Source organism: Lathamus discolor, chromosome 13, assembly GCF_037157495.1.
Source record: "Lathamus discolor isolate bLatDis1 chromosome 13, bLatDis1.hap1, whole genome shotgun sequence".
In the NCBI taxonomy this organism is placed as follows: domain Eukaryota; kingdom Metazoa; phylum Chordata; class Aves; order Psittaciformes; family Psittacidae; genus Lathamus; species Lathamus discolor.
Window position 1 is genome coordinate 12,052,621 of NC_088896.1, and position 23,815 is coordinate 12,076,435.

The 23,815-nt window shown below is 47.8% G+C and overlaps 1 protein-coding gene across 2 annotated transcripts in view; it reads right to left on the minus strand.

Moving 5' to 3' along the window:
• Positions 1–23,815, minus strand: part of RPTOR (regulatory associated protein of MTOR complex 1) — a 114,552-nt gene that overhangs the window by 18,649 nt on the left and 72,088 nt on the right. For both annotated transcript variants that reach the window (XM_065693373.1, XM_065693372.1), the window contains exons 20-28: positions 23,354–23,512; positions 17,774–17,892; positions 13,485–13,588; positions 12,375–12,558; positions 10,478–10,588; positions 4,429–4,534; positions 1,976–2,090; positions 1,172–1,296; positions 108–212 (exon numbers count right to left, since the gene is read on the minus strand). In XM_065693373.1, the coding sequence (XP_065549445.1) occupies positions 108–212; positions 1,172–1,296; positions 1,976–2,090; positions 4,429–4,534; positions 10,478–10,588; positions 12,375–12,558; positions 13,485–13,588; positions 17,774–17,892; positions 23,354–23,512 (1,128 nt within the window). The remainder of the gene's footprint in view (positions 1–107; positions 213–1,171; positions 1,297–1,975; positions 2,091–4,428; positions 4,535–10,477; positions 10,589–12,374; positions 12,559–13,484; positions 13,589–17,773; positions 17,893–23,353; positions 23,513–23,815) is intronic.

The following is a 23,815-nucleotide window of genomic DNA, read 5'->3' on the forward strand; positions in this document are numbered from 1 at the left end:
GATGGCTGAAGTTGAGAAACCCATTTTACTCTCCACACCCCCAGAGAAAACCCAGCATCGCAAATGATTTTTATCCCCCACCCCGACAAAAGTTGCTGGGGACGCACCTCGTGTGGTTGGCAGCATGTCCGACAGCCCTTGCCAGGCTGTTACCATCTCCGGGTTCTTTTCCAGGTCTGCAAAGTTCTTCCACACTCTGATGGCACCATCATCTTGGGTGAAAAGAGAACACAATGCAGCGTCACTGCTGATGGACCTCTCATCATTGCTTGTGCATGACAAAGGGAGAAGCAGAACTGTAGTCACACAACGTCCAAAACTGAGTGCCACTTGAGCTTAAATCCTTTTTACTAGAGTTGTTTTTCCTCTCTAATCTTACATCCATGAAACCTAAAGCATTGTTCTACCGGGAATTGTTCTAGAAGAGCTTTTCTCCTTCTCTCAAATAACATCTGACATTAGATGTCGCTCCGTTTCTTTGAGCTATTCATTTTCTCTAGGATTTGTCTCTGTCCTCCTTGCTATTGGTGCAGAGAGCCACAAAAGTATCCTGCTAAATACAAAACACAGCCACGCAGAAGGAGCTGAATCAAAGCCCAGCCCATCAGCAGCAGATCTTTCAAGAACATCCTGTATTTTTTCAATTTGTTCCCCATCTGTGAAACTTTTGTGCAAGGAATCAATCACTTGAAAGGAAAACGTCCGAAAGGCCCTCTCAGCTCCGATTCACCTCTCTTAATTACACCCAACCTGTACATTTCAGCATGAAGTCTGAAGAGCTATTGAAAACACTTAAACTGATGGCTTTACAACGGTTCCTTGGGAGAGAAGCAGATCTTACTCACAGCTTTACAGAGCGATGAATGGGAAAAAGCCCTTCATGCTACCTTATATGATGCAATAGGGCATTCTGGAGAACTGTTTCCCCTAGATGAGATATACGGACTAAGAGAAACTGAGGACTATGGGTGAAATTTAGTGTGTAGAGTAAGGCAGAAACAACTCTCAGGTGTGACCCTGGAAATGCTCCTCAGGCAGGCAAGATGCAGGGGAGTGAAGGGTCAGGCTGGGCCAGTTCATAGAGGGGAGGTCCCGAGCAGCTCACATGGACTTGAACTCTGTAAAGGCCCCCCCAGTCATGCCCACATATGTGGGAAAATGTGTTCTTTACCTGTGGCAGTCAGCAGCAAGGAGCAGTCCTGTCCATTCAGGTACTCCATTGCTGTGATCCTGGTGTACCGGGGGTTCCCATTGTGGAAATAGTCCAGCTTTTCCCCTTTCTCCCAGTCCCAAAAACTGTGGGAGGAAAAAACATCGAGTCAGTTCCTGGTTCTCTGTGCGAGCCGTACAGAGATCTACTCACTGCAGCAAAGCTAAAAATTATGTACATCTGATACCAGTTCCATTTGTTTTTCTCGTTGGTGTTCAGCAGCATTTTATTAATAATGTATGGGAAGCTTCTGCGAAGGAAACGGGATAAAAGCTCAGGTGTAAAAAACCACTATAAATCTGTCAGGATTCACTTGCAGCCCTCTCAGCCAGCACCTCCTGCAGAAAGGGACTTGCTGTGACCTTACAGCTCTGGCACTGAGCTCCGGGAGGACTCTGCCCTGATTTAGATTAGGTAATGGGAAGAAGCTCTTCCCTGTGAGGGTGCTGAGGCGCTGGCACAGGGTGCCCAGAGAAGCTGTGGCTGCCCCATCCCTGGCAGTGCTCAAGGCCAGGTTGGCCACAGGGGCTTGGAGCAAGCTGCTCCAGTGGAAGGGGTCCCTGCCCGTGGCAGGGGTTGGAACTGGATGAGATTTAAGGTCCCTTCCAACACAAACCAGGCTGAGATTCTATGAAGGACGGCCACAAGATGGAGCAGGGGGAAGAAAAGGAACACACACGGCAGTGCCACCCCACACTCCATATGTGCTGCTCTGAACCCTCCACATGTGCTGCCAGTGCTTTGGAGACCCACAGAATCACTTACCAGATGCTGTCCTTGTCAGCTACCGCGATGCAGGGTGTGAACGGGTGGAACTTCACCACAGAGGGGACACCCGGGTTCCTGTTGAGGAAGATCTGATCATCCAGCCGGGAAATACCTGCGGGGGGACAGGAGGCGGCCACGGCTCAGTGCCCGGGAACATCCCACCCCAGGGACGAGCTTCCCAGCACCACATCTCACCACTCTCCTCCTCCTCCTCTCCCCCAGTTCCCAACAAGACTCCCCAACACCTCCCTCCCTCCAGAAGCTGCTCAGATCCCAGCTACTGAGGGCCCTGACTCCTCCGCACTGATTGTCTCACGTCTTAAGGTACAAACTGAAAACTGGTGACAAATCAGGGGGTGCTGTGCTTTGGGAGCTGCAGAGAACAAGCGAGTGCAGCCGAGCCCAGAGAGACACCAGGTTGTGTTGACAGAAAAAACAATGTTATTTTTGCAAGGGAAAAAAACCCAAACCTGTTTTTCCCAAAGCTGAAGCATTCCATTTTGGTCGTAGATTATTCAGTTCACCTTCCATTCCAGTGGTTTTAAACTATTCTAGCTTAATTTGCCAATGAAAAATACATTTTCCATGGAGACATTCAGAGGATGGTTAAAGACCTTTCCCTTCTCTTCTTCAGAACACTCTGCTATTCACAGCCAGTGTTGGTACCCCTGATGCTGCAGTTTTCTGTCACGGTGTGAATTCATCACACAAACCCGTAAGCCCAGGAGACATTTACTCAGTCCCAGCTCATTTCAGAATGCACCCATCTGATCCAATTTTCATTAAGAGCTGGGAACTCTATTTTAATTCTTTTTAATGTTTCATATTTTCTCTTTGTTTTAAAGGCTGCTGCACTCTGGTCGCTCAGGTCAAGCAACCAAACGTGAACAGCGGCTAGAAAAAAGATTTAACTTCTTCAGGTAAGCACAAAAAAATCCCTTCTTTGTATTCAGGAAGCTCTCCCAGGCCGCCTCCTGGGCTCCACTTCCATTTCTCCATTACTCTGGTTCATGATATTCTGCAGTTTCACAACATTAAGCTTCCCATTGCCCTGACTCGAGCCCAGTGACCCTCCGCATGAGGAGGTGCAGGCAGGGGGCTGAGCCTTGGGCAATTCTTCATTCAGCAAATGGTCATGTCCAACTCCGTGTGCCCCTGTGAGCGTCCCGGGAGAGGAGCAGCCCCCGCACTCCCCTGGGAATGCTGCCGGAAGCATGCCAGAGGAGCTCCCACCAGTGCTGCTCTCCAGCTCTGCTGTTCCAGGCACAGGGGCAGGAATAATTTAAGTATGCAAATTCCTGGGAAATGTCATCGGGTTCCACTATATCTGAATAAATTCCTGTGCTGAAAGAGTCCCGGCACGACCGCTGCCTCACGGTGGTGTGGGGAGTCATAAATAGAGCAGCTTTCTGGAGAGTACACACTAATGAAACCCAAACCTGAGGCCGTTAGAGGGAAATGTGTAAGCAGCACACATAAACCATGCATAAAGGTATTAAAAATATAAGGGGATATAAGGAGTAAGCAATCATTTACAGAGTTCAGCAGAGAGCGGAGTGAGAAAGACATCACTGAGGTAGCTTTAACCTGCCAGAAGGGAGACTGAGCTGAGCTCTTAGGCAGAAGCTCTTCTCTGTGAGGGTGCTGAGGCGTTGGCACAGGGTGCCCAGAGAAGCTGTGGCTGCCCCATCCCTGGCAGTGCTCAAGGCCAAGTTGGATGGGGCTTGGAGCACCCTGCTCTAGTGGAAGGGGTCCCTGCGGTTTTATCCTACAGCATTCTGCCTTCTATCCCTTTAAAAACACAACCTATGGTACCCATGTGAACTTTACAGGGCAGGGAGGAAGAGCCCAAATGGTAAATCAATAGCATCTGCTAAGGGCCTCCGAATTACCGATTCCATGCCAAGCGCTCTGGCTCTCGCCGAGGAGCCGGCTGTGCTTGGGTATGTGGCTGAAGAGCTCAGCTGCTGCCCTCAGCCGGGAGCCAGCACCTGCACTGCAGATCGGATGCTCTGTCAATTCCTGGAAGTGGGGAAGGCTGCTTCATGCCTGCTTTCCCTCCTCCTCCAAAGCAGTCACTGCTCTTAGGCTCCTCTGGACTTGGCATGGTGGCCAGCCTGGTGCTGTGGTACGGCTAAGTGCTCTGCTTGTGACCACCGTGCTGATTTCTAACACTGTGGTTAAGTTTTCAAAGGGGGAGGCAGAAATTTGACAGTTGAAATGGTCCTTCCCCTGATCTGGTGAACAAACCAGCAGCTGAGAACAGAGAGGTGACTATCAGCAAAACACTGCACAGCATCACCTCGCCTGTAAATGGGAGGGAGAACAGGCAGTTCTTTCTCTTGAGAGTCACTATTAACTGGGGTCTTACAGGTCAGTGTCCTGCCTAAGCGCAGGGCTCAGAGCTCAAGGAAGCTGCTGGCAGCGTGGGCAAGCAGGAAGTGACTCACCCTTCTGGATGATCTTCTGGGCTTGCTTCCTGACCCGGGCATTGCGCAGGAACCGCCACTCTCGCTCCTTGCGGATCTGGCTCTCCAAGTCATGCTCCTCTGGGATCTTTCAGTGTATCAGCGTATTCACAACACAAAACAACAGTAACCATCAAAACTCCATGAACTGCCTTTGTAACACACGCTCCTACACGTGCATGTCAGACTAAGCCATAAATTCTTTAGGCTCCAAGCCTCAGGTGGTAAACAGAGGAGCTCACGAGACCTTATGTTATTAAATACTTGAGCATCTTCCTGATCTAAATCTTCCCCACCATCTGTAATCTCTTCTCATTTCCTTTTGCTGTCCTACATTTTGTCTTTAAGTCGTAGGCACTTCTCCAAAGTGAATGACACAGGGTTTCTGAAGAACCAAGCACATTCAAACCACCCGTGGTTGTAACACACAGGAAACATCTCTGGATCAGTTATGGGGCTGAGCCACAGGACTCTGTCTAGCTTCTTCTGATGATGGCTGTTCCAAAAGGAGAAACACTCGAAGAAGGAAGACACAGAAGACAAAGTCATTCCCCCTTCCTCACAAACACACACTTTTTTTCCCCTGAATACAGCCTTAAACCGTCTGTCACTATCACACTGTCCTCAAAATGCACCACACTTTGGAAAACAGCTACTACTGAGATGGGCTCCTGCTTCTTTAAAAGAAATTCCAAAGAAGAAACCCACCCTCCCCCTTCCCTCCTGGCAAAACCACCTCAAACCAAACCAGCACTATTTCATTTTTTCAGGACTACATCTATTAGAGAGGCAATGACAAATGACTGATAATGTAAAGCAATAAACAAAGCAAAGATAAAATACATCAAAGGAGATGTGGGAGCGGAGAGGTTACACCTACACCTTAATGAAAATCCCCCTTCTCTGGGAATAAATTAAAGACAGACCTAAAAAGCCAGGGGAGGAGACGGGAAGGAGCAGAACAGTAAATTCTGCTGCAGGCACCAGGGGCTTTCACAGTTTAGGGCTAAGAAATTCACAGTTCTACAGCTGAGCAAAGTGCTCCTTATTCCAGCAGATAAAGAACAGCAGATTAAAGGAGTTTCTGGGCTCTTCAGGTCTGAAGGAAAAGAACTCTTCCAAGGAGGCTGAGCAGGCAGTTGTTTTTATCATCTGGTATCAGTAATAAAGATTCCTCCTCTAACGAGATCTCCCAGGGTACAGTCCCCAGAGGCTGTAGCTTCAGCAGACCACATGTGGCAAGACAAGCCCCAGACACCAAGTGACTGCAGGATGAAATGCTCTGGCAGGAGGGAGACAGCAGAAGTCCTTTCTCCCACAGAGCAGCAAAGAACAAATGATGTCTTTACCTGGCCAGTTCCACTTTTTGTGCCCGGGCATCTTCCTGCAGCATCTGCAACTCACATATGGCCTCTGCTTCCACAGTCCTCTGTTTGCCACTTTGTCTTCCCTTTCTTCCTCCAAAGATGTGAGCAAAGGGGAGTCCCAGATGCTCAACCCAAGGATCACTGTGCTGGGATGGGGTTACATCCATGCAGCATCTGACATGCAATTCATATCCTTGCAGCAGGAGAACACTAAGGGCATATGTTTAAGTCTTGGCTTTGGTACAGTTGACTCAACCAAGCACATTCTCTGTGCCAAAGGCTCTGCAGACGGGGGATGTCATCACCTTGCAACTCGTAAGGGAGGTTCCTGCAAAGATGCTTCCTCCAGGATCTGTGTGTGTCCGATAGCTTCCTGCAGGCCCAGCTGGGATCACAGCTGAAAACGCCCAAAATACACTCGCTGAGCAGGAGACACTTATTCTTGGCACCTCCACTTTGGATACAGACCCTGGGTCTCGCCAGTCCTCGTGTTACCCTCTAGCTGATAGATGCTGGTTGGAATGTGGTGAACAGACAAGTTCAAAGGGGAAAGTAACAGGGCCTGAGCCTTCACAGGAAGAAACCTGGCACAATTCAGTGATACTGCAGAGGGTCACGGAGCTTTGAGAGAAGAAAACCACCAGGAATAACACAGAAAAATCCCCGTGGGTCCTTCTGAAGTGTTATCAGAGAGTGAACATACAATACCCTTAACGAATAAACTCTGTTGGACTCAGCAGGCCCCTAAAAAGCATTGAAAGTAACCACACCCTGGCAGAGATGCTCCACGCAAGTTCAGCTAAGTGTGACACAGGCAATTAGTGCACCTGTGCTCAGCAGACAGGGCCTGACTGGCCTTAGAGCCTCACTGCAGTGAGCAAAAAGAGCATGAAGCAAAACGCAGCCCCTTCCTCCACATCCCTCTGCCTGTGGGACAGAGCTGTGTGGGAGAGTTTGTCAGGAGGGAGCAATGATCTATGAAATGATGAACCCCACAGAACATGTTGTGAAGGGGCTTCTGGTAACAAACAAGCACAGGAGTATGTTGGGATGTGTGCAGCAGGGAGCTGTGACCTCCTGCCTGGCTGCTGCTGGCTGGAAAACCACAAATTCTTATACAAAAGAACTCTTTAGGTTCATCATTCATGTCTTTGTCTCCCTCCCAGCCAGCTCCTGTTCAGGCAGATGGGGAATAGCAAATAGTGCGACATGATGAGGATCCTGACATGCCACCCATTCCCAACGTGTCCGAGCCTCCATTCGGACAGAAACCAGTCCGGATACCGAAACCTCTCCCCAGGCAGTGTCATCTGAAAGCCAGTGAAGCTTTTCTTCTTTAACACTTTGTCTCTCCCTCTCGCTGTGGAGGTCAGTGTCTAAAGCAGGGCAGGGAACTCAGTGGATGGCTCCAGTGGTACACCAGTTCTTCCCTGGTTGAGGTTACTGCAGCAATTGCCCAAGGCTCAGTTCTCTACCAGGGCTTTGAACACCGGCCAAGACACAGCGCTGGAGTTAAGGCAGGGATTTATCAGGAAGGGTTTCTTATGTAATTCTCACCTTCCAGGATCCTCACCAGCTCCTGCCTGCATGTTCTGCCAGTCCTGGAAATAACAGATGCTGGCTCCCGCTCTCCTCGGCTCAGGGCTTCCTGACAGCTGGCAACAAGGCTTTCCTGTGCCTCTCCAGCCAGGACCGCCTGTGGTGAGCAGAGCAGCCTTTGCCACAGGAGCTTTCAGGAAGAGGACAGACTGCAGGGAGCAGAGCTGGGGTACGTATCTGCTCTTCCTGCACACTGAGCATTCACAATGCAGCGTTTCCCTTCTCTGTTTATTTGATTAGATAATAAATAAATCCAATTTGGTAGATGGCTTGAAACTGAGCCAGTGATTTACACTGGAAATTAATCCCTCCGTCTTGCCAGTGAAAGCATTCTCAGAGCAAGGTCTATGAAGCAAAACTAAATTAATAAATTAAATATGACTAAGATGCACTCACAGTCATTTTATGTTTATTCATTACAGGGATAGTTGTCTTGTCTTTCCCTGTTTATGATGGTAGGCAGCATCTCCAAATGAAGTGCTGAAATTAAACATCACTGTAATCTTTCGCCATCAGGACGTGGTAGACTTTGCTCTTTGCCTTTTTTCCTGGGGCTTTAGTTCCCAAATGACAGCAGCCACCAGCCAAGGGCTGTTTGCTCCTTGTTGCTGCAGAAATAGGGATTCTAGGAAAGGAGCACTCTGCAGAAACCCAGCCAACCCCCACGTTCCTGCCCTGTTACACAAGCAGCAATCAAAGTCCCTCACACAGGGACTTCTTCCTGCTCCTTGCACACACATCCACTCCAGTGAGGACGTTACATACAATCCCCTGTTAGGACAGGATAACACACATGTTTTCTCCACTTAGCCTCTTAAAGCTGCTTTACAGAAGTAATGGGGAAATCAATTCTCTTCCCTGTCTTACTAGGAAACATGGATTTCATTTTGCTCAAACTTCACCTAAATCATTGCTGTTGAGGACAGTCTGTGCTCTGAAACCTCAACCCCAGCCAGTGAGTATTACCAAATGCAAACACTTGGGAAACTATTAATGGAACCATCACTGTCATACAGGCTACTGCTACTCCTGCTATGCTAGCAAATGCTTGAGAGAGCCCCTGCACATGTGGGATGCGCACGCAGGATGCACAGGGGTGTACTCTGCAGTACCTTAACTCTCACAGTGAGACACTGAACACCATGGCACTCACTGGGGCACAGGGACACCTCGATTTCCATGACTCCCCCTCCCTGGCTTCTGTGAATTAGCACAGGAATGCTCCACATTTTGTCCTTAAAGTAACTTCCTCCATTTTATGCACATGAAGTAGTAAACCCACACACACGGAGCTCCCCACCTACCTACGACAGAGCCTGAAGTGCTGTCTACCATGATTTACTTCCTTAATAAAACACCCCTCTTCACTGGAAAGAGCTTTCCTTAGAAAGCAGACAAATGTTTTTAATAAGAACTAAGAGACAGAACACCATCCTCCTCCTCCTGTACTCTGCTGGACTTGAATCAAGACACCAAAACTCATCTTGATGAGCGAAGCCTTGGTTGGAAGCCTGACCCAGCACCAAGCCCCACGGGCCAGGCATACATCCTGGAGAATTTTTCTTATAATGGTATCAGAAGGGAACCGATTCCCCGTGCAGCTCAGGAAGTGCCAGGCAATCTCTTCACCACCTCATCTTTCCTCCTGGTGATTTGCTAAAGAAATCAAAGCTGCTCAGAACCCGGCTGCCATGTAACTACTTTTCTGATGTTCCTAGGGGCAATTACGTCCCAAACGATCCCACGTGCCTGAAGAGTGAAGGAGTGGCGACGGATGGCGCAGTGGCAATTCTTGGATGAGGCAGCACATAAAATGTACTATTTCTTCATTAGTAAGATTTAGGTATCAGTGCTTGGATGCAAACATCTGCTGTGGAGTTGCTCAGGTAATGGCATTAATACCAGCTGTGCATTATTATTATTCACAGAAATTGCAATACCTCCAAGAAATCAAGCTGAAAGTTCTGTTACAGTTTGTGCTGCTTGACTCCCAAGGTACCTGGAGCCTTGCCTTATCTCGTTTGCGTGTAATAAGGGAAGATTTACTGCTTGTTTTGATTTCATACTTAAAACTGAAACCTGATCTTTGGCTAAAAGATTCTGGGAATTTAACAGTTTCGCCTTCCAGTCACTGCTGATCTTTGCCCATCTCTCAAGAGCTCTGGGCTGGTTTTCTTCTAGAACAAGGCTTTGGTGTACCTCTCACTTCAGATAAAGCCAATTTAGTCACCAGAACACACTCACTTATAAAAAGAGCTCAGTGAGGACCTGTCATTCGCACCCCCGTTCTTCGCCGTAGTAGCACTTTAACTTTAAATCCCAACAATGATGCTTCCAAATCTCCCCACAGGCACTCCTGTGGATGTCCCATCATTCCCCCCTTCTCCTTTTTAAGTTGAAGATGTCTACATAGGATGCCCATAAGCAGAGCAGGGCTCTGAAGTCAAACTTGAGCACAGAGCCAAAGCTGGCTTCAGGCACAGGGTATGCCCTGTGCCACTGGGATTATGGGGCCTTCAGCCTGGATGTCACACAGAAACCAGCATCTCTCCTCCCCCAGACCCTCACAGCCCTTTCTGGAACAAAGAACCTTCCTCGCTCCATTTATTTACATAAAAAATCTATGCATTGTTACTCTAATACAATTTTCACTACATAGACAAGCACATTTCAAACGAAACAACTCTGCCATGCAACCTGCAACCGTGCAAAACTGGTGGACCTGGGTCAGCTACAGAACCTCCCCTCACTGCTACGTTCTTTCTGGAACATCCCCCATGGGGTTCAGGGCTTTGTTCTGAACTCTTTCCCTAGAAATACACCTCTGCCCCATCTGCCACTAACTCTTGGTGACCTCTTCCCTCTCACTTCACAAGCACAGTGGTCACGCAGCTCCCCAGAGCAGCATGATGCACCCGAGTGCATTCCTTTCCCTCCCCAGACTGAAGGAAAAGGAAGGGAAAAAGACTTAGGAAAGGCCCTAGCCCTCGCTCAGGACAGCAGCACTTCTCAGTAGCTGTGGTGCTGCGATCCACAAAGTATGCACAGAGGAAACAAAGCGTTACCTTCATGACCGGCTGAGCAAAATACTTGGCACTCCAGTCGCAAAACCCCGTCTGCACTGTGGCCGAAATGAAATTTTTGTGCCCAACGGTGTCATCGGCATCGTCAGTGGTCTGCCCAGAGAGAGAACAGTACATCAACCCCTGCCCCTGCCATGCACACACCAACATGCACACACAGCAATACCCAGGTTGCCTTCAACACGTCACCAGGCAGAAAAAGCTCAAAGACATTGCCAAGGAGATGTAATTCTGTACATCTAGCATTAAAATCTGTCACTACATTAGCTCTCTGGAAATGCACGAATTCCCTCATCTGCACAACACAAGGCATAACCAGGCCAGCGTATGAATCAGGTCTGAAGCATCATCAAATTGAGGTCCCAGGATGAGTTTCCTCACAGTCTCCCAAGCATCTGGCATGAGAAAGAGTGGAGTAGCAAAGATGATTCAGGATAAAGCAGAGCCAGACACGGCTTCACACCAAGGGCAGGTGTGGGATAAGGATGTTACAAAGCACAAGACACCCAAAGAGAAAACAAAGTATGATTCCAGCTGCCATTCCCATGGGAAGTGAAGGTGTTCATGAAAAGGCTTCAACATTTGCTTCTTCACAGAATTGACTCTCCACCTCCAGAGGCTTCCGTGAGAGCACTCATTAAGGAAAGGCAGAAGTGTCAATGTAAGTGAAGGGCAGTTACTGCTCAGGAGTCAGAGCACCTAAAAGCTGCACTGTCCGCTTGTCTGGTGGAGTGTGGTGCACATACCTCAGCCTCCTATGGAAGAGTAACCTCCCATGGAGAGAATCAGTCTCATGGACAATTATCTCCCACAGAAGAAGAATATTACAGAGTCCTTTCTATTGTACTGGGAGGGAGAAGAGGAGGGTCAATGTCCTCCCTCCATCTGCTTCATGCATTAGCACAGCAGTAGAGCTGACTTGTTGCCTTTCCTGTTTCCTCTCATCCACAGAGCCAGCACCAGGAAAATCCTGGAAACGTGCTGAAGTAGAGGGAGAGGGTGACACAAAAGTCCTGCCAGATGGCTGAATCCTCAACACCACTGACCACCAATTGGGAACAGCCTCTGTCTTCAAGTGATTGCCACAAGCACATCCAAGTGTGCTTGGACTCAAGGTGTTCACCTGACATGAGCCATCTGAAGTCTTCTGAAGGTGACATTCACATTGTTTGTGCATTCTAAAATCTGACTGATTGCTCTAGTTGGCACCACATTGGTCCTTCAAGCTTCTGTGAATGGAAAGCTGCCCAGTACCTGATGAATCTTCTGAATGCTAAAAGGTATGCAAAAAGTATGCAAAAGCCCTGTTGGCTTGCTCTGCTGGAAGGAGGAGTTGCTGCTCCTCCCAGAGGGGCTCCCAGCTGTTAACCTACCAACTCCTTTCCAGCAGAGCCACCCATGACGAGCTTATTCTTAGTCTCCATCATCCATAGTGAAGAAGGGCTGCTAAACACAGAGCAGGTACAGGCTGCTGGGAAGAAGGTGAATATTCCAGTGCAGAAGCACCTATTAGTCTCGCTTGAGGAATGCTGGCTTGCATTTGCTCAGGTTGGAGGAAAAGCATCTGAGGGTCACGGATCTGACTCTGTGCTATCATTCGGGCAGATAAATGTTTGTGAAAGAAGCAGCAATCAACTGTGATTAAACATTTCTTGGTAGCAGAAGTGAATAATGCCCTATCAGAAGCTATCAAACAACATTTATCCTGAAGAAACAAAATTAATCCATTTTTATTTTACTGGTTAGAAAGAGCTGCTCTGGAGTTAACAGCAGCACAAAGCAAACAGGAGGGACGTGGAAATAAACCACAAAGAACAGAACATGCCACAAAGCCCACAGAGCGGGGAAGCAGCTGGATCTGAAAGGAAAGACTCTTTACCTGCTCTGGTCCTTTGTCAAACATCTTCCTTGTCCTGGGGAACTGGTGGGAGTGGGGAGTGTACTGCACCCCCACGCTGCCGACGTTGGCAGGTCTGACAGAGGCCATGTCCCGACTGACCGGCTGCTTTGTCACATCGTTGGTCAGGCTGGAGCTGCTTGTACTAGTGGTTGGAGGTGACCCTCTAAAGATCAAAGAGAGAGAAAGGATTCAGGTATCCCTGGACATGAGACTCTTGCAGGTAAATTAAGTCACTTTTACTTTGTTTCTTCTTATGAGATCTATACTTCACTGGGGAGGCTGGAAGTCCTGTGAGCCCCCAGAAAAGCATTTTAATTTACACGTGAATTGGGATTTATCTTGTGGCACAGTTACATTATAAAACCAGAAACCATCACTGTGCAGTCCTGGGCCCTTCATTCCAACTCTGAATCTTACTGGTGCACACTGGCTACAGGGCTGCTGATCCAGTGAGGTGCTGGCACAGGGTGCCCAGAGAAGCTGTGGCTGCCCCATCCCTGGCAGTGCTCAAGGCCAGGTTGGACACAGGGGCTTGGAGCAAGCTGCTCCAGTGGAAGGGGTCCCTGCCCATGGCAGGGGTTGGAACTGGGTGAGCTTTAAGGTCCCTTCACCCCAAACCAGGCTGGGATTCTATGACCTGAAGTGTGGTGTTTGCTCTTGGAGGGTAGGTTTTGGGAAATAATCAAACTTTCCAACCCTAGCTTTGCCCATGCCATTACCCCAATTTCCCTGCAGTTTAGACATGGCTTGTCGATCATCAGATAACCCTGGCTTTTGTCAGCTAAAAGGGCAGAAAACACAGATCAGGCTTCAACGGGAACACAGAGGTAGAGTGCACCAGTAAAGCCAGCAGGAGTTGGCCCATCCTTTCAATTCATCTTCAGATAATTAGAGCAGTTTGTTACTCTTGTCCTGAAAGGAAAAACTGGAAGAAACTCTCTGCCTTTTTCCATAATTTTTGTTTCCGGACACCCTACAGTGCTAAAACAAGAGGTTACCCAGATATTCAACCAGGATGGGTCCTGGTGACCAGCCAGGAACACTTAAATCCCTATGGCAAAAGCATTTGGAAGCAATGCTGCTGCTTACCCGACTTGGTGGATGTGCATGCCCTTGTTGGTGGGGCTGGCAGGGGCAGACTGAGTCAGCGAGGAGGTGTCGAGGATGCGCTGGGGACGAGCATTTACTGTTGCCTGGAGAGAAAACACAGAGAGTCCTGAGGAGCCCCGGAGCCCCGAGGCGCGGTGCGTCACAGCACACGGGCACACCGGGGGCTAAGCGCAGTTAAAGCACCTCATCACTGTGCAGGGGTGTTTAAAATGTGTATGAAAAAAGCCCCCCTGCAGCTCCCGATACGTAAGATGAGTCTTCTTTTTTAGGCAGAAAACACTTACCACAAAGTACCCTTTTGTGACGGGGAAACAGCTCTGACTAACACATAAACCTCTTCCCTGCATCAGCTGCGGCCTGCTACCTGTGCCAGCACCTCAAAACAAGGTGCCATGGGGCAGGGAGGAAGCCCAGGGGTTCCCCGTCAGTAGCCAGCCCTTCCTCCCATCTCGCAACCCAGGGCTGCGATCCTTAGTGAGGTGGTTCGGTCTCTTCTCCCAAGTAACAAGCAATAGGATGAGAGCAAACAACCTGAAGTTGTGCCAGGGGAGGTTTAAATTGAACATTAGGGAAAGTGTCTTCACTAAAGGGCTGTCAAGCACTGGAAGAGGCTGCCTGAGCGATCACTGGTGGGATTTAAGAGACTGTAGATGTGGTGCTTGGGGACAGGGGTTAGTGGTGGGCTGGGCAGTGCTGGGTTAATGGTTGGACTCAACGATCTTAAAGGTCTTTTCCAACCTAAACAATTATAGGATTCTATAATCCAGCCTCAACCTTCCATTAAAGCAGCTGGATGAAGCAGCCTGGGAGGAAGCCAACTTCCCTTAACTATCTGTGATTTCAGAAAGTCTCAAAAGGCCAACACTGATTACTGGGTCCTTTTTGTTTGTTTTGGTACACACAAAAAAGCATGGTTTGGATCTTTTAAAAGCTCAGGCTGGGAAGGAGAGCTGCACCATCCCAACCTGCACCATAAATACAAATCACAACACAGCCACAATCTGTGTGGGAGCTGGTGGTGGCTGATCAGCCCATGAGATACCACGGTGCAGTTCACATCCAGGAAGCCTCCACGCCTGTGCAACCTACTCACCGGCTGCTCAGAAAGACATCCCCCTATTTAAAGAGCACGGGAGCTCTCCCACAGATGAAGATCTATATTCACAGCTCCATTAAAGAAACAGAATAGGACTGGTCGCATTTGAAAACAAAAACTGTGCTTGAAATTCATGCTGTGCCTCACAAATAGCTATTGCACAGATGCAGACTCATAGCCTGAACACTTGCACAGTCACGGAGCTCACAGCACAGGCCCTACTTTTCACTGCAGGGGATCAAAAAGCGTAGCAGCATTTACTCACACTGCTCTCAACGTGCTGTCTGATCACCCGTTGGGGCAGCCCAGCTACATGACAAACACCTGCCTATCACAAAACATGTGTAAAAGCATAAAGCCTCAAAGTGCTGAGCTTGGCAGCGTTCTGAGCTGAATGTTCAGTGCACTGAAATGGGAGCTGCAGCTCACTGAGCCCAGCTCAGGGCTGTTGGCTGAGGAGCACAGTGGTAACAGGCAGTGCTGGACAGACTGCACTTCAGTTGTGGTACCATCAGAGAACTGCAGCTGTTCAAGCTTCCAAATAAAGCCTCATTCTCTGAATCTTTTAACAGAACAAAAGGTTTAAACCCCTAAAATATTCATAGAATGGTTTGGGCTGGAAGGGACCTTAAAGCTCCCGCAGCTCCAACCCCTGCCACGGGCAGGGACCCCTTCCACTGGAGCAGCTTGCTCCAAGCCCCTGTGGCCAACCTGGCCTTGAGCACTGCCAGGGATGGGGCAGCCACAGCTTCTCTGGGCACCCTGGGCCAGCGCCTCAGCACCCTCCCAGGGAAGAGCTTCTGCCGAAGAGCTCAGCTCAGTCTCCCCTCGGGCAGGTTAAAGCCATTCCCCTTGGCCTGTCCCTGCAGGCCCTTGTCCGTAGCCCCTCTCCGGGTTTCTTGTCGGCCCCCTTCAGGTACTGGAACGCTGTTATTCAAGTGCTTTACTTCACCTGAAGCAGTATTTGTGTTTTAAGCATGAAAATCAACTTTTGTTTTTATTCAGTGATAAAATTCAAAGAAGAGAATGGAAAATTCACTGTTGCCACCGGCTCTGGAGGACCCCAGGGCCCATGAGCAGCACCCGGGCTGCTCCCTCGTCCATCCAGCAAAGCTCCATTAGCACCAAGGAAAGGCCTCAGGATACAGTGAGCAAAAAATTTAATTGTTCGTAATTCGCATCATTATCCTATGCATCAGAGAAGGATAACGGGTCTGTGCTCACAGCAGCAGAGCAGGAGCTCAGGCTGGAAATCCTGGCAGCGCTCCTCACCGCAGGAGCTTTGTCCGTAACGAAATGAATGAAGGCCAGATCATAGCCTGGGATCTGAAGCCTTAACTTCCATTTTGATGGGCTCTTAATAGGTTTGTTTGGTTTGCTGGGGATTTTAAAACAAAAGAAGCCTTTTCAGAAGCCACCTAAACCAGGTGGCACTGGCAAGAGCAAAGCCCATGGTACCATGAAGCGCACAGCAGTGAACCCACGATATAGTCAGCTGCCCAAACTACGTGTTTAAATACTTTCCTTACGGATCTTACAGCTAAGGCAGAGAAGAACAAGTAAGTTTTGTTCACTGAAGCATGCCCAGGTAAGAACCTTTGTAAATGGGAATGCTTCTTTTCTTGTTTTGCAAAACCATTTGAAGAGCCGTTGCCTTAGAAAGCCAAGAACAGAACAGCTGCCTTGGAAGCAGAGCACAAGATGCAGGATACCCAACACTTGAGCCTTTGGACTCCATCCAATACTGAGATATTTAGGACCAAACTTGTCAGAATCAACACAGAATTTACCAAATCAACCATAACATTCACTGTGGGTACTACAACACAGTGCTCAGGAGTCCTGCTGGTTGAACAGACCCACACAGGCACTGCAGGGCACGGCAGCATCTGTGTTAACACTGAGACATCTCCTTCCACTAGTGAGGAGCTAAGTCCTGGAAAAGTATTTAACACAGGAAAAGCAGATCTGGGTCCTTTTTAAACCCCTTTAATCCCACAGTAGCAGTAACATTTCATTTTGTCAAGAGCCTCAAACACACAAAACTGAAATAATTCCATGCATCTAGAGCAGAGAGGTGAATCCTGTCCTTTCCTTAGTCACTTTAGACTGGCATCTCCAGCCTGACAGTACTTTGTTGTACACCTGTATCATCAGGGAAGGGCTGACCTCGTTGCCCCACTGTTAATTCTCTATCCCAAACCCCAGACTTCACCGGTCACGGAAAAGTATACTTAAAAACAAAGAGTTCAAATAAATCACTCTTTTCTCAATAGAAAACTAGATTTTAAAGCAAGAATCTCTAAGGCAATTAAATGGTAGTGCACAATGCTGGCATCTCTTACTGCAACTTCGGCTGAGAAGCCCAAGTGTGAAGATTGAGGATTATTGACTGGAAATAACCAGTAAGAGAAGTCATCTTGCATTGCAATGGCTCATGGACTTGATGCTGGAGCAACCAGAAAGCATGTGGGGAGGACTGCGCTCAGCCAGCTTTCCAACACCACCGATGGGGCAGGAGGAGAGAGGCAGCTGGTGAGAAGATGTTCTGGGGTGGCCTGGTGCTTCGTTTGAGGTGGAAGGTGAGGGTGCTTCTATAGCTCCCAGGCTGGCAATTCTGAATCAGCTGTGACGGCAGCCTCCAGGGACATCTTGTCACCCTCGGAGGATGAAATGTGATGAGGATGGTGGTTTAGGTGGATTAGGCCTGGGTTGAAGAGGTGAGTAGTGGCAGGGGTGTCTGCATGCTGACTCACATGTACTAGTTCACCTGGGTTGGAGAGCCGTTGTGGCTTCAGTCTGCAGGCCAGTCCCACTTGCATAATCTAAATCAGTTTGCAAACGGATAATTGAATGAGGTATATTTAAGGTTTCTCCCAGGGACTGATCTAGATAAGTAGACTTCTAAACAAGACCTACTGACTACGGTCTGCACCTGACTCATATCCTAAACCAACCCAAGGCCCTCCCCCATCGATTTCTTTTACCTGATCAAGAGTTCATATGAGGTTTTATCACCTTGAAACATTAAAAGCTCCTTCTGCAAGATCCAGACTGAACTGGGCAGAGCCTCCACAGCACCCATGCAGCTCAGTCTGCCTACACTTTGCCTAAGCATGAAGAAAATTAACATACAAAACCTCATGGCCACACATGAACACAGAGGACATACCTTGTAGGCAATACTGTTGAGAACCTTCATGGCCAGGTCAGAGACATCTGGGTAGGGGTCAGCAGCCAGGTGAAGGAGCACTCTCCAGATCTGGGTATAAACACTGTTGAAACTCACACCTAAGATAACAAAACACAAAACAAAAAACAAAGCCCCACAGCACATGACAATCCATCGACTCAAAACGCTTTGATCTGATGTGAGAAAACTCATTAGAACTGCAAGCATCACAATGACATCTAAGAAAACATCAAGAGAAGAGCTCAAAAACACCCTCTGTGGGTGCTTCATCTCCATGTTGTCTGTCTTTGTGAACTCTGCAAGGGCTTGTAAAATGAGACTGGGAGGAAGCCAAATAAATTAAAGGCTACCTTCAATCAGCTTCCATCAAACTGCCCCTTTTCTGGGCTGGAAAGGACAAATGGATCATGTCTTTGAGTTTCCTGACCTAAAATACTAACCAGGACAAACCCACAGTTCCTGGCCTGTATTTGTATTGTTATTTTGATTGCTGTTTTAAGCATTAATACTCGCCTTCAACATTCAGGTTTTTATACATTCTACAAGGTTACCAAACAGGTAAATGTTAAAACTGAAGCTGCAGCACCAGCACCTTTGTGAAGCAGTAAGTGCAATTCAGTCCTTCCTATTGACATTTGTACCGAGCCCTCAATTTGTCACTGAATGGGAATATCTGGTGCTTGGTATTTCAGCAGAAGGGACTGACAGATTCAAAGTACAGATCAAATTAATAAGCATTTGCCACAACTGACACAATTCTGTGAACATTTTAGTTTGCTGCTTTTAGGTGAATCTTTAAGCTGTTCTTTCCTCCAGCCCTCACAGGGCCTAACAGTTGTGACACTGTCGGCTGGGGACTGAGCCATTCGGACAATACTGAAGTGGCCGCGCTAACAAAAAAGGGAACTGAAATAGGGATTTCAGATGAGTCACAATCAATGGCAAATGACAGATCAAGCTGTTACTGCATTTCCTTTCATGTTTCTGGAGGCAACTAAATATAAAGTGTTGAGTTAGGAAAAAAACAGCTCCTTGGTCAACAACCAGCTTCTCACCTGGTATAGCTGCTAAACCCAATGCTCAAACCCACAGAAAAGAGACTTGGAGAGCCCAGATTTAACTCTGGCTGAAGGAGGCAGGTAGCAAGGAGTACAGAGGCTGCACTTCACATGCTTGTCCTTGTCAGCCAAGGGAGTCTTTCTTGTGCCAGAAAAATTCCCCCAGCGTGTGACCAAGCACTCTGAAACACAAAGGCAATAACCCAACTCCATCCTCTCATTGACCTGCAAGGAAAAGGGTCTCTTACTCAGCCGACTTCCAAAGGACTTTCCAAGTGGTGCCTGCTGACAAAGTGTCATGCAGAAACATCACAAAGATTTCTGATGGGACCATTTGAAGGTGGGGGCTGCCTACACCATGGACCTCTATAGCTAACCCTAACCTTCCCCCCACTGGTGAGATGCAGGGCCTGACCACGATACCACAATGTTAAATCCAACCAGAAGAAATGAAGAAGTTGATAATCTGAAAAAGCAGTAACAACTGTCCAGACACAGCAGAGTCAGTGGGCACTGTTCTGTCCTGTTTGGTTCATGCCAGCAGAGGACAGAGGCCAAAGGATACAAAATCAAGGCACACATGAGCTGAGCAGAACTGAATGGTGCAGATCCCAGTTCAGGTTTTGGCTTTGGTCACATCAGACAAAAATCACTGTCTTTTTCAGAAGCTCTTTATCCATGTTTAAATAAAGACAAGATCAGGACATAATAAAGTAAGTCCCTGCTCAGAAGAGGGGTTAGGCCTCCTAACCCTAAAGGATGGTGATACAAAGCTTGTCTCCTCCAGGCTTCTGACCATTTGGGTTTTGTTTTTGCAGTTGCCATGTTCATCCTGGAAGTGTCTATTACCAGGGAAAGAAAAAGTGGAGGGGGAAGGATAAAGAACAAGAGAGGGAGAGTGATAAAGTGCTACAAGCTGTGGGAGGAAAAAAAACCCACCATCACTGAAGCAGCAGCCAGGTAATGACATTGGAGGTTTGCTCAGAGCTCTGCCTCCCACATGTGGTCCTGTGCTGAGCTAGATAAGGACCAATGGGAAATCTGCATGGACTGATTTCTTTTAAAGCCCTTGAAAGACAGTGAAAGGAAAGGGAGGGAAAGGGAGAGCAAGAGGGTACCCATCGGATTTTCCAGTGTCTCAGATATCACCTCATTCGTGACGCAGTCATGAAGGGAAAACAAGACCATTTTTTATACATCTGAGCGTCATGGAAAAACCAAGTGAAAGCAGAACTGCGCCAGTGCAATTCCTCATGCACCCGCAGCCTTTGAAAAGAACAGAGGGAATTTCTACAAAGGCATCCCGGGCTCCGAGCCGGTGCTCCAAGGACTGGGCCTTTCTTCTGCCATCCTCCCCCCACGGTTAGTGCTGTTCATTACATCGATTCAGCCGAGGGACGCATCTAACACAGCTCCTGTGAAAACCTGAGCACACGTCAGTGGGATAATGGAAGGCAGCAGAGGTGGCAGCAGGAACAGCAGCTTGATTTCATGGAATGGACTAGAATGCAAAAAACATTCACAAGACGCAAACAAAGCCGAGCAAGGGGGACGGGGAGTTAATCTAAGCAGACAGCTCTGTAATTAGTCAGACTGATTCCAAGCCAGTTAAATGGACCTTGCAGCATAGATTTACGTTTACAGAATGATTCCTCTCTGCTAAGAAAGTCAAAAATAAATTGCCTGCTTTTACCAGCGACTTTGATTTTCTTTGCACATGCAAAGTTCAATTCAGCAGCAAGCACCATGCAGCGCCCCGAGGACAGGACCTGGCTGAGGTCCTGTGGCCAGGTCACTGAGTAGACTAAGGGTAGAACCACGCTGGATACAGAAATGAATGCTAATGGTTTTTATCCTTCTTGCTTTGCCAGGCTTTGGCAGCGTTTCTTTCCAATCCCCTGTAAAAAATCACTGCAGTGATTTTAAGCATCCATCTCTAGAAGAAGGTGCAGTCTGTTCCCACCCAGCATAGCAGCAAAACCTGACCAGCTCCTGTGCCTGCAGGGAACAGCAGCTTCAGGCTGGGATGCCATGAAACACAGTTGAAATCCTTCAGACCAAACAGTACCCAACGACTCAGGTATCTGCCTCCCATCAACACTAATCCCACCTGCTTTGTAAATGTGTATCCTCCACTCCCCACAAGTGACACAGAAGGTCCTGTGAGAGCTACTCAGATGAAACGTCTGAAATCCTGATTGCTCCCTGAACTCTACTTCAGCAGGAGTGGACACAGGCCATTCCCAACAGGAACACTAAATCAGCATTTCTTGTGCAGCCCCAGCAGTCTGTGAGCTGCTCTCTCTGCACAGAGATATGCAAAGGGGATCCTGCAGCCTCTGACCCCATTCAAGGAGCCAAGGCTGAGCTTTTTCATGTTCCAGCAGAGACCAGAAAAAACTCTTTAGGAAAAAGAAGGTTCCCTCATAGAGCAGCTCCCTCTGTGCACCAGGGCTGTCACAGCCAACATGAAAGCAGCCCACCATGAGCAACATCTACATCAAGCTTCCATTTCCAAAACCCACTCAAATCCCTCTATTTAGCTACTATGCAAGTTACTATTTATCAGTCCTGGTTGACCAGCTACTTCTCATTATGTCTCTGCATTTCAACATATAGCCTGGTGATAGAGAAGAAGGCTCTACCTGTCCCAGCACCCACTCTCTTACTTGCTGCAGCATACTGTCCACCTACATCTCTTGCTCTCCTCATCCTCACTGCAGTATCTTGCTGTGTTTCTGTGAGGCAGCTCTTCAGGATGGACCTGTGACATAGCAAATAGGTTTCTGCCCCCAACCTCTGCTGGAAAAGAGAGCTGTTCCCAGCATTTCATCACTCCTAGATTTATTTTCCTCCTTCTTTGATCATTCCATAATATAATCTTTCCAGCAATGCTCTCTGTAGGACAAAGACTTTAATCATGCAGTTTGGATATGAATAATCAGCCTCAAGGTATGCAAAACCCCCATCTGAATTCCTTCCCTTTTCCTATCTTGAAACTAAACTAAACTGAAAACTTCCAGGACATCAAGATTAATGACTAGCTGTATGGAAAAAGCAGCAAAGCTTAGCTTGGCTTCCCATCAGAACTGATGTCTTTGTTGACTAACCAAAACTGCCTCTTGCCAGCTTGAAAATGTGGGCCAGAAATAAATGTCTCTTCTGGTAACAGGAGTGTCCAGCGAGGGAAGAGCCTGCCAGGAAACAGCGCTCCTGGGCTACAAGGACATGTTGCATTTAGGGGGTCACTTGCCCTGCAGTTGGCCAAGAAGCTGTTTGTAAAGTGATATGAGAAGGAATGGAGAGGTTTTCCTCAAGTTCATTGAAAGGAGTACATTGAATGATGCCAGAAAAGTGGATAGAACGATCCAGAACAACCCCTTTAGCACCACATTCCTTAAATCACCAGAGAGGAAGAAAGCCCTGAACATCAGTGAATCAACCCAGGGAATGCAAAGTACATAACACAGCATGAAACTGTGCTTGGAAATGTCTACTTTTATTATTACAGACCAGATTTCTGTTTTGGTTTGAGTCTGCCCAAAGCACTCTTTTTACTGCTCTGCCTCTCAACTACTTGGCACAGTCATTTCTGCAGAGCCAAATCACCATTACTCCTTCCAAAAAACAGAGCAGAGCAAAACAGTACTTGAGGCAAGACAAGTCTATGACCCAGGTGGACCCTCTCCGAGTCACCCAGCTCCTGCTGGCTGTACAGCTCTAGTTTAGTGCACACTAAAGATTTAAGGAAAGGGGTTAACCTGAGCCTGGACTGTGCAGCAGCCACAGCACTACTGAGAGTGGCTGGAGCTGTTGGCACCTTTCCCTGGGGAGCAGGAGAGAGCAGGCTGGGAGATGGGGATCCTTCAGTACATGAGAAAAGCCTGGCTTTCAGCAGGCAAATGCTGGAAGTAATGGGATTCTGTGCGAGTTATGAATTTTAAACACTTCTATAAGCTCTGTCATTTCCAGCTGGATGTGAGCTCTTGATTGAATAGGAATGAGGGAGGCTTTGGAGAACTGCTCATAGTGTTTGCCTAGGGCTCCCTCACTCATCTCCTGCTCAACTCCAGTTCTTTTCCAACCGTGCCGTACAGCTCTTGTGGGACAAGTATGAGCCATCAACCAGGCACCAGAGTGCACCAGTGTAAATGAAAAGTCAAATTCTAACTTAAGATGGAGAGGAATTTCCCTGAAATCTTGTCATGCTTTAGAACATCAGATTTCATCACCTACAGTCAAAAGCAAATGAACTGATCGAGTTTCTAATGAACACGTGATTTTAAACTGTCAGAGGGGCTCAGGAATTACAACCCCAGAATCTTTCAGCTCTGGAGAGCTGAATCATCATCACTTCTTCCAGAAAACACATAGAGGAAATTAACATTTCTACTGCTAGGAGGAATTCTGTTGGAGCAAGACCTGAGATCCAAACTTTCCATGAAAGCAAGTGTGTGAAGAAAGGCAACGCCAAAGAAAGGGCAGCAGAGTCTGTACTCACCTATTAGTGAGTTCAGAGAAGAGTAAGAGCTGACTCGTCTCATCTTGTCAATGGTTTCAAACGAGAGGATGTATTCTTCGTTCTCAGGGCTGCCCAAGGTGCTGCTGGCGCTGCTGCTGGTGCTGAGATTCCCAGGAGAAAATGCAACAGAGCTCCCAGCTGCCAAAAGGAAAGAGGGAGATGCTGAAATAAGAACTAGTGAGAACAGATTTCACCTTGGTAGAACAGCTCTTTCCTAAACCCTGAAACATTCAGTGAAGGTGTAGGCAAATCCACAGCATCCCCTTTTAAACACTGAATGTTTAAATACAGAGCAAGTATCAAGGGGTCAGAAAAGATTCAGTTAAAAATCCATGTATATTAGCGAGTTGGAAAGCACCTTTCTGGTCCACAAACACTCCGAAAAATCAATGCTAATGACCAGAAAATTGAAACTAGTTATGAGGGGGCTTCTCCTGTAAG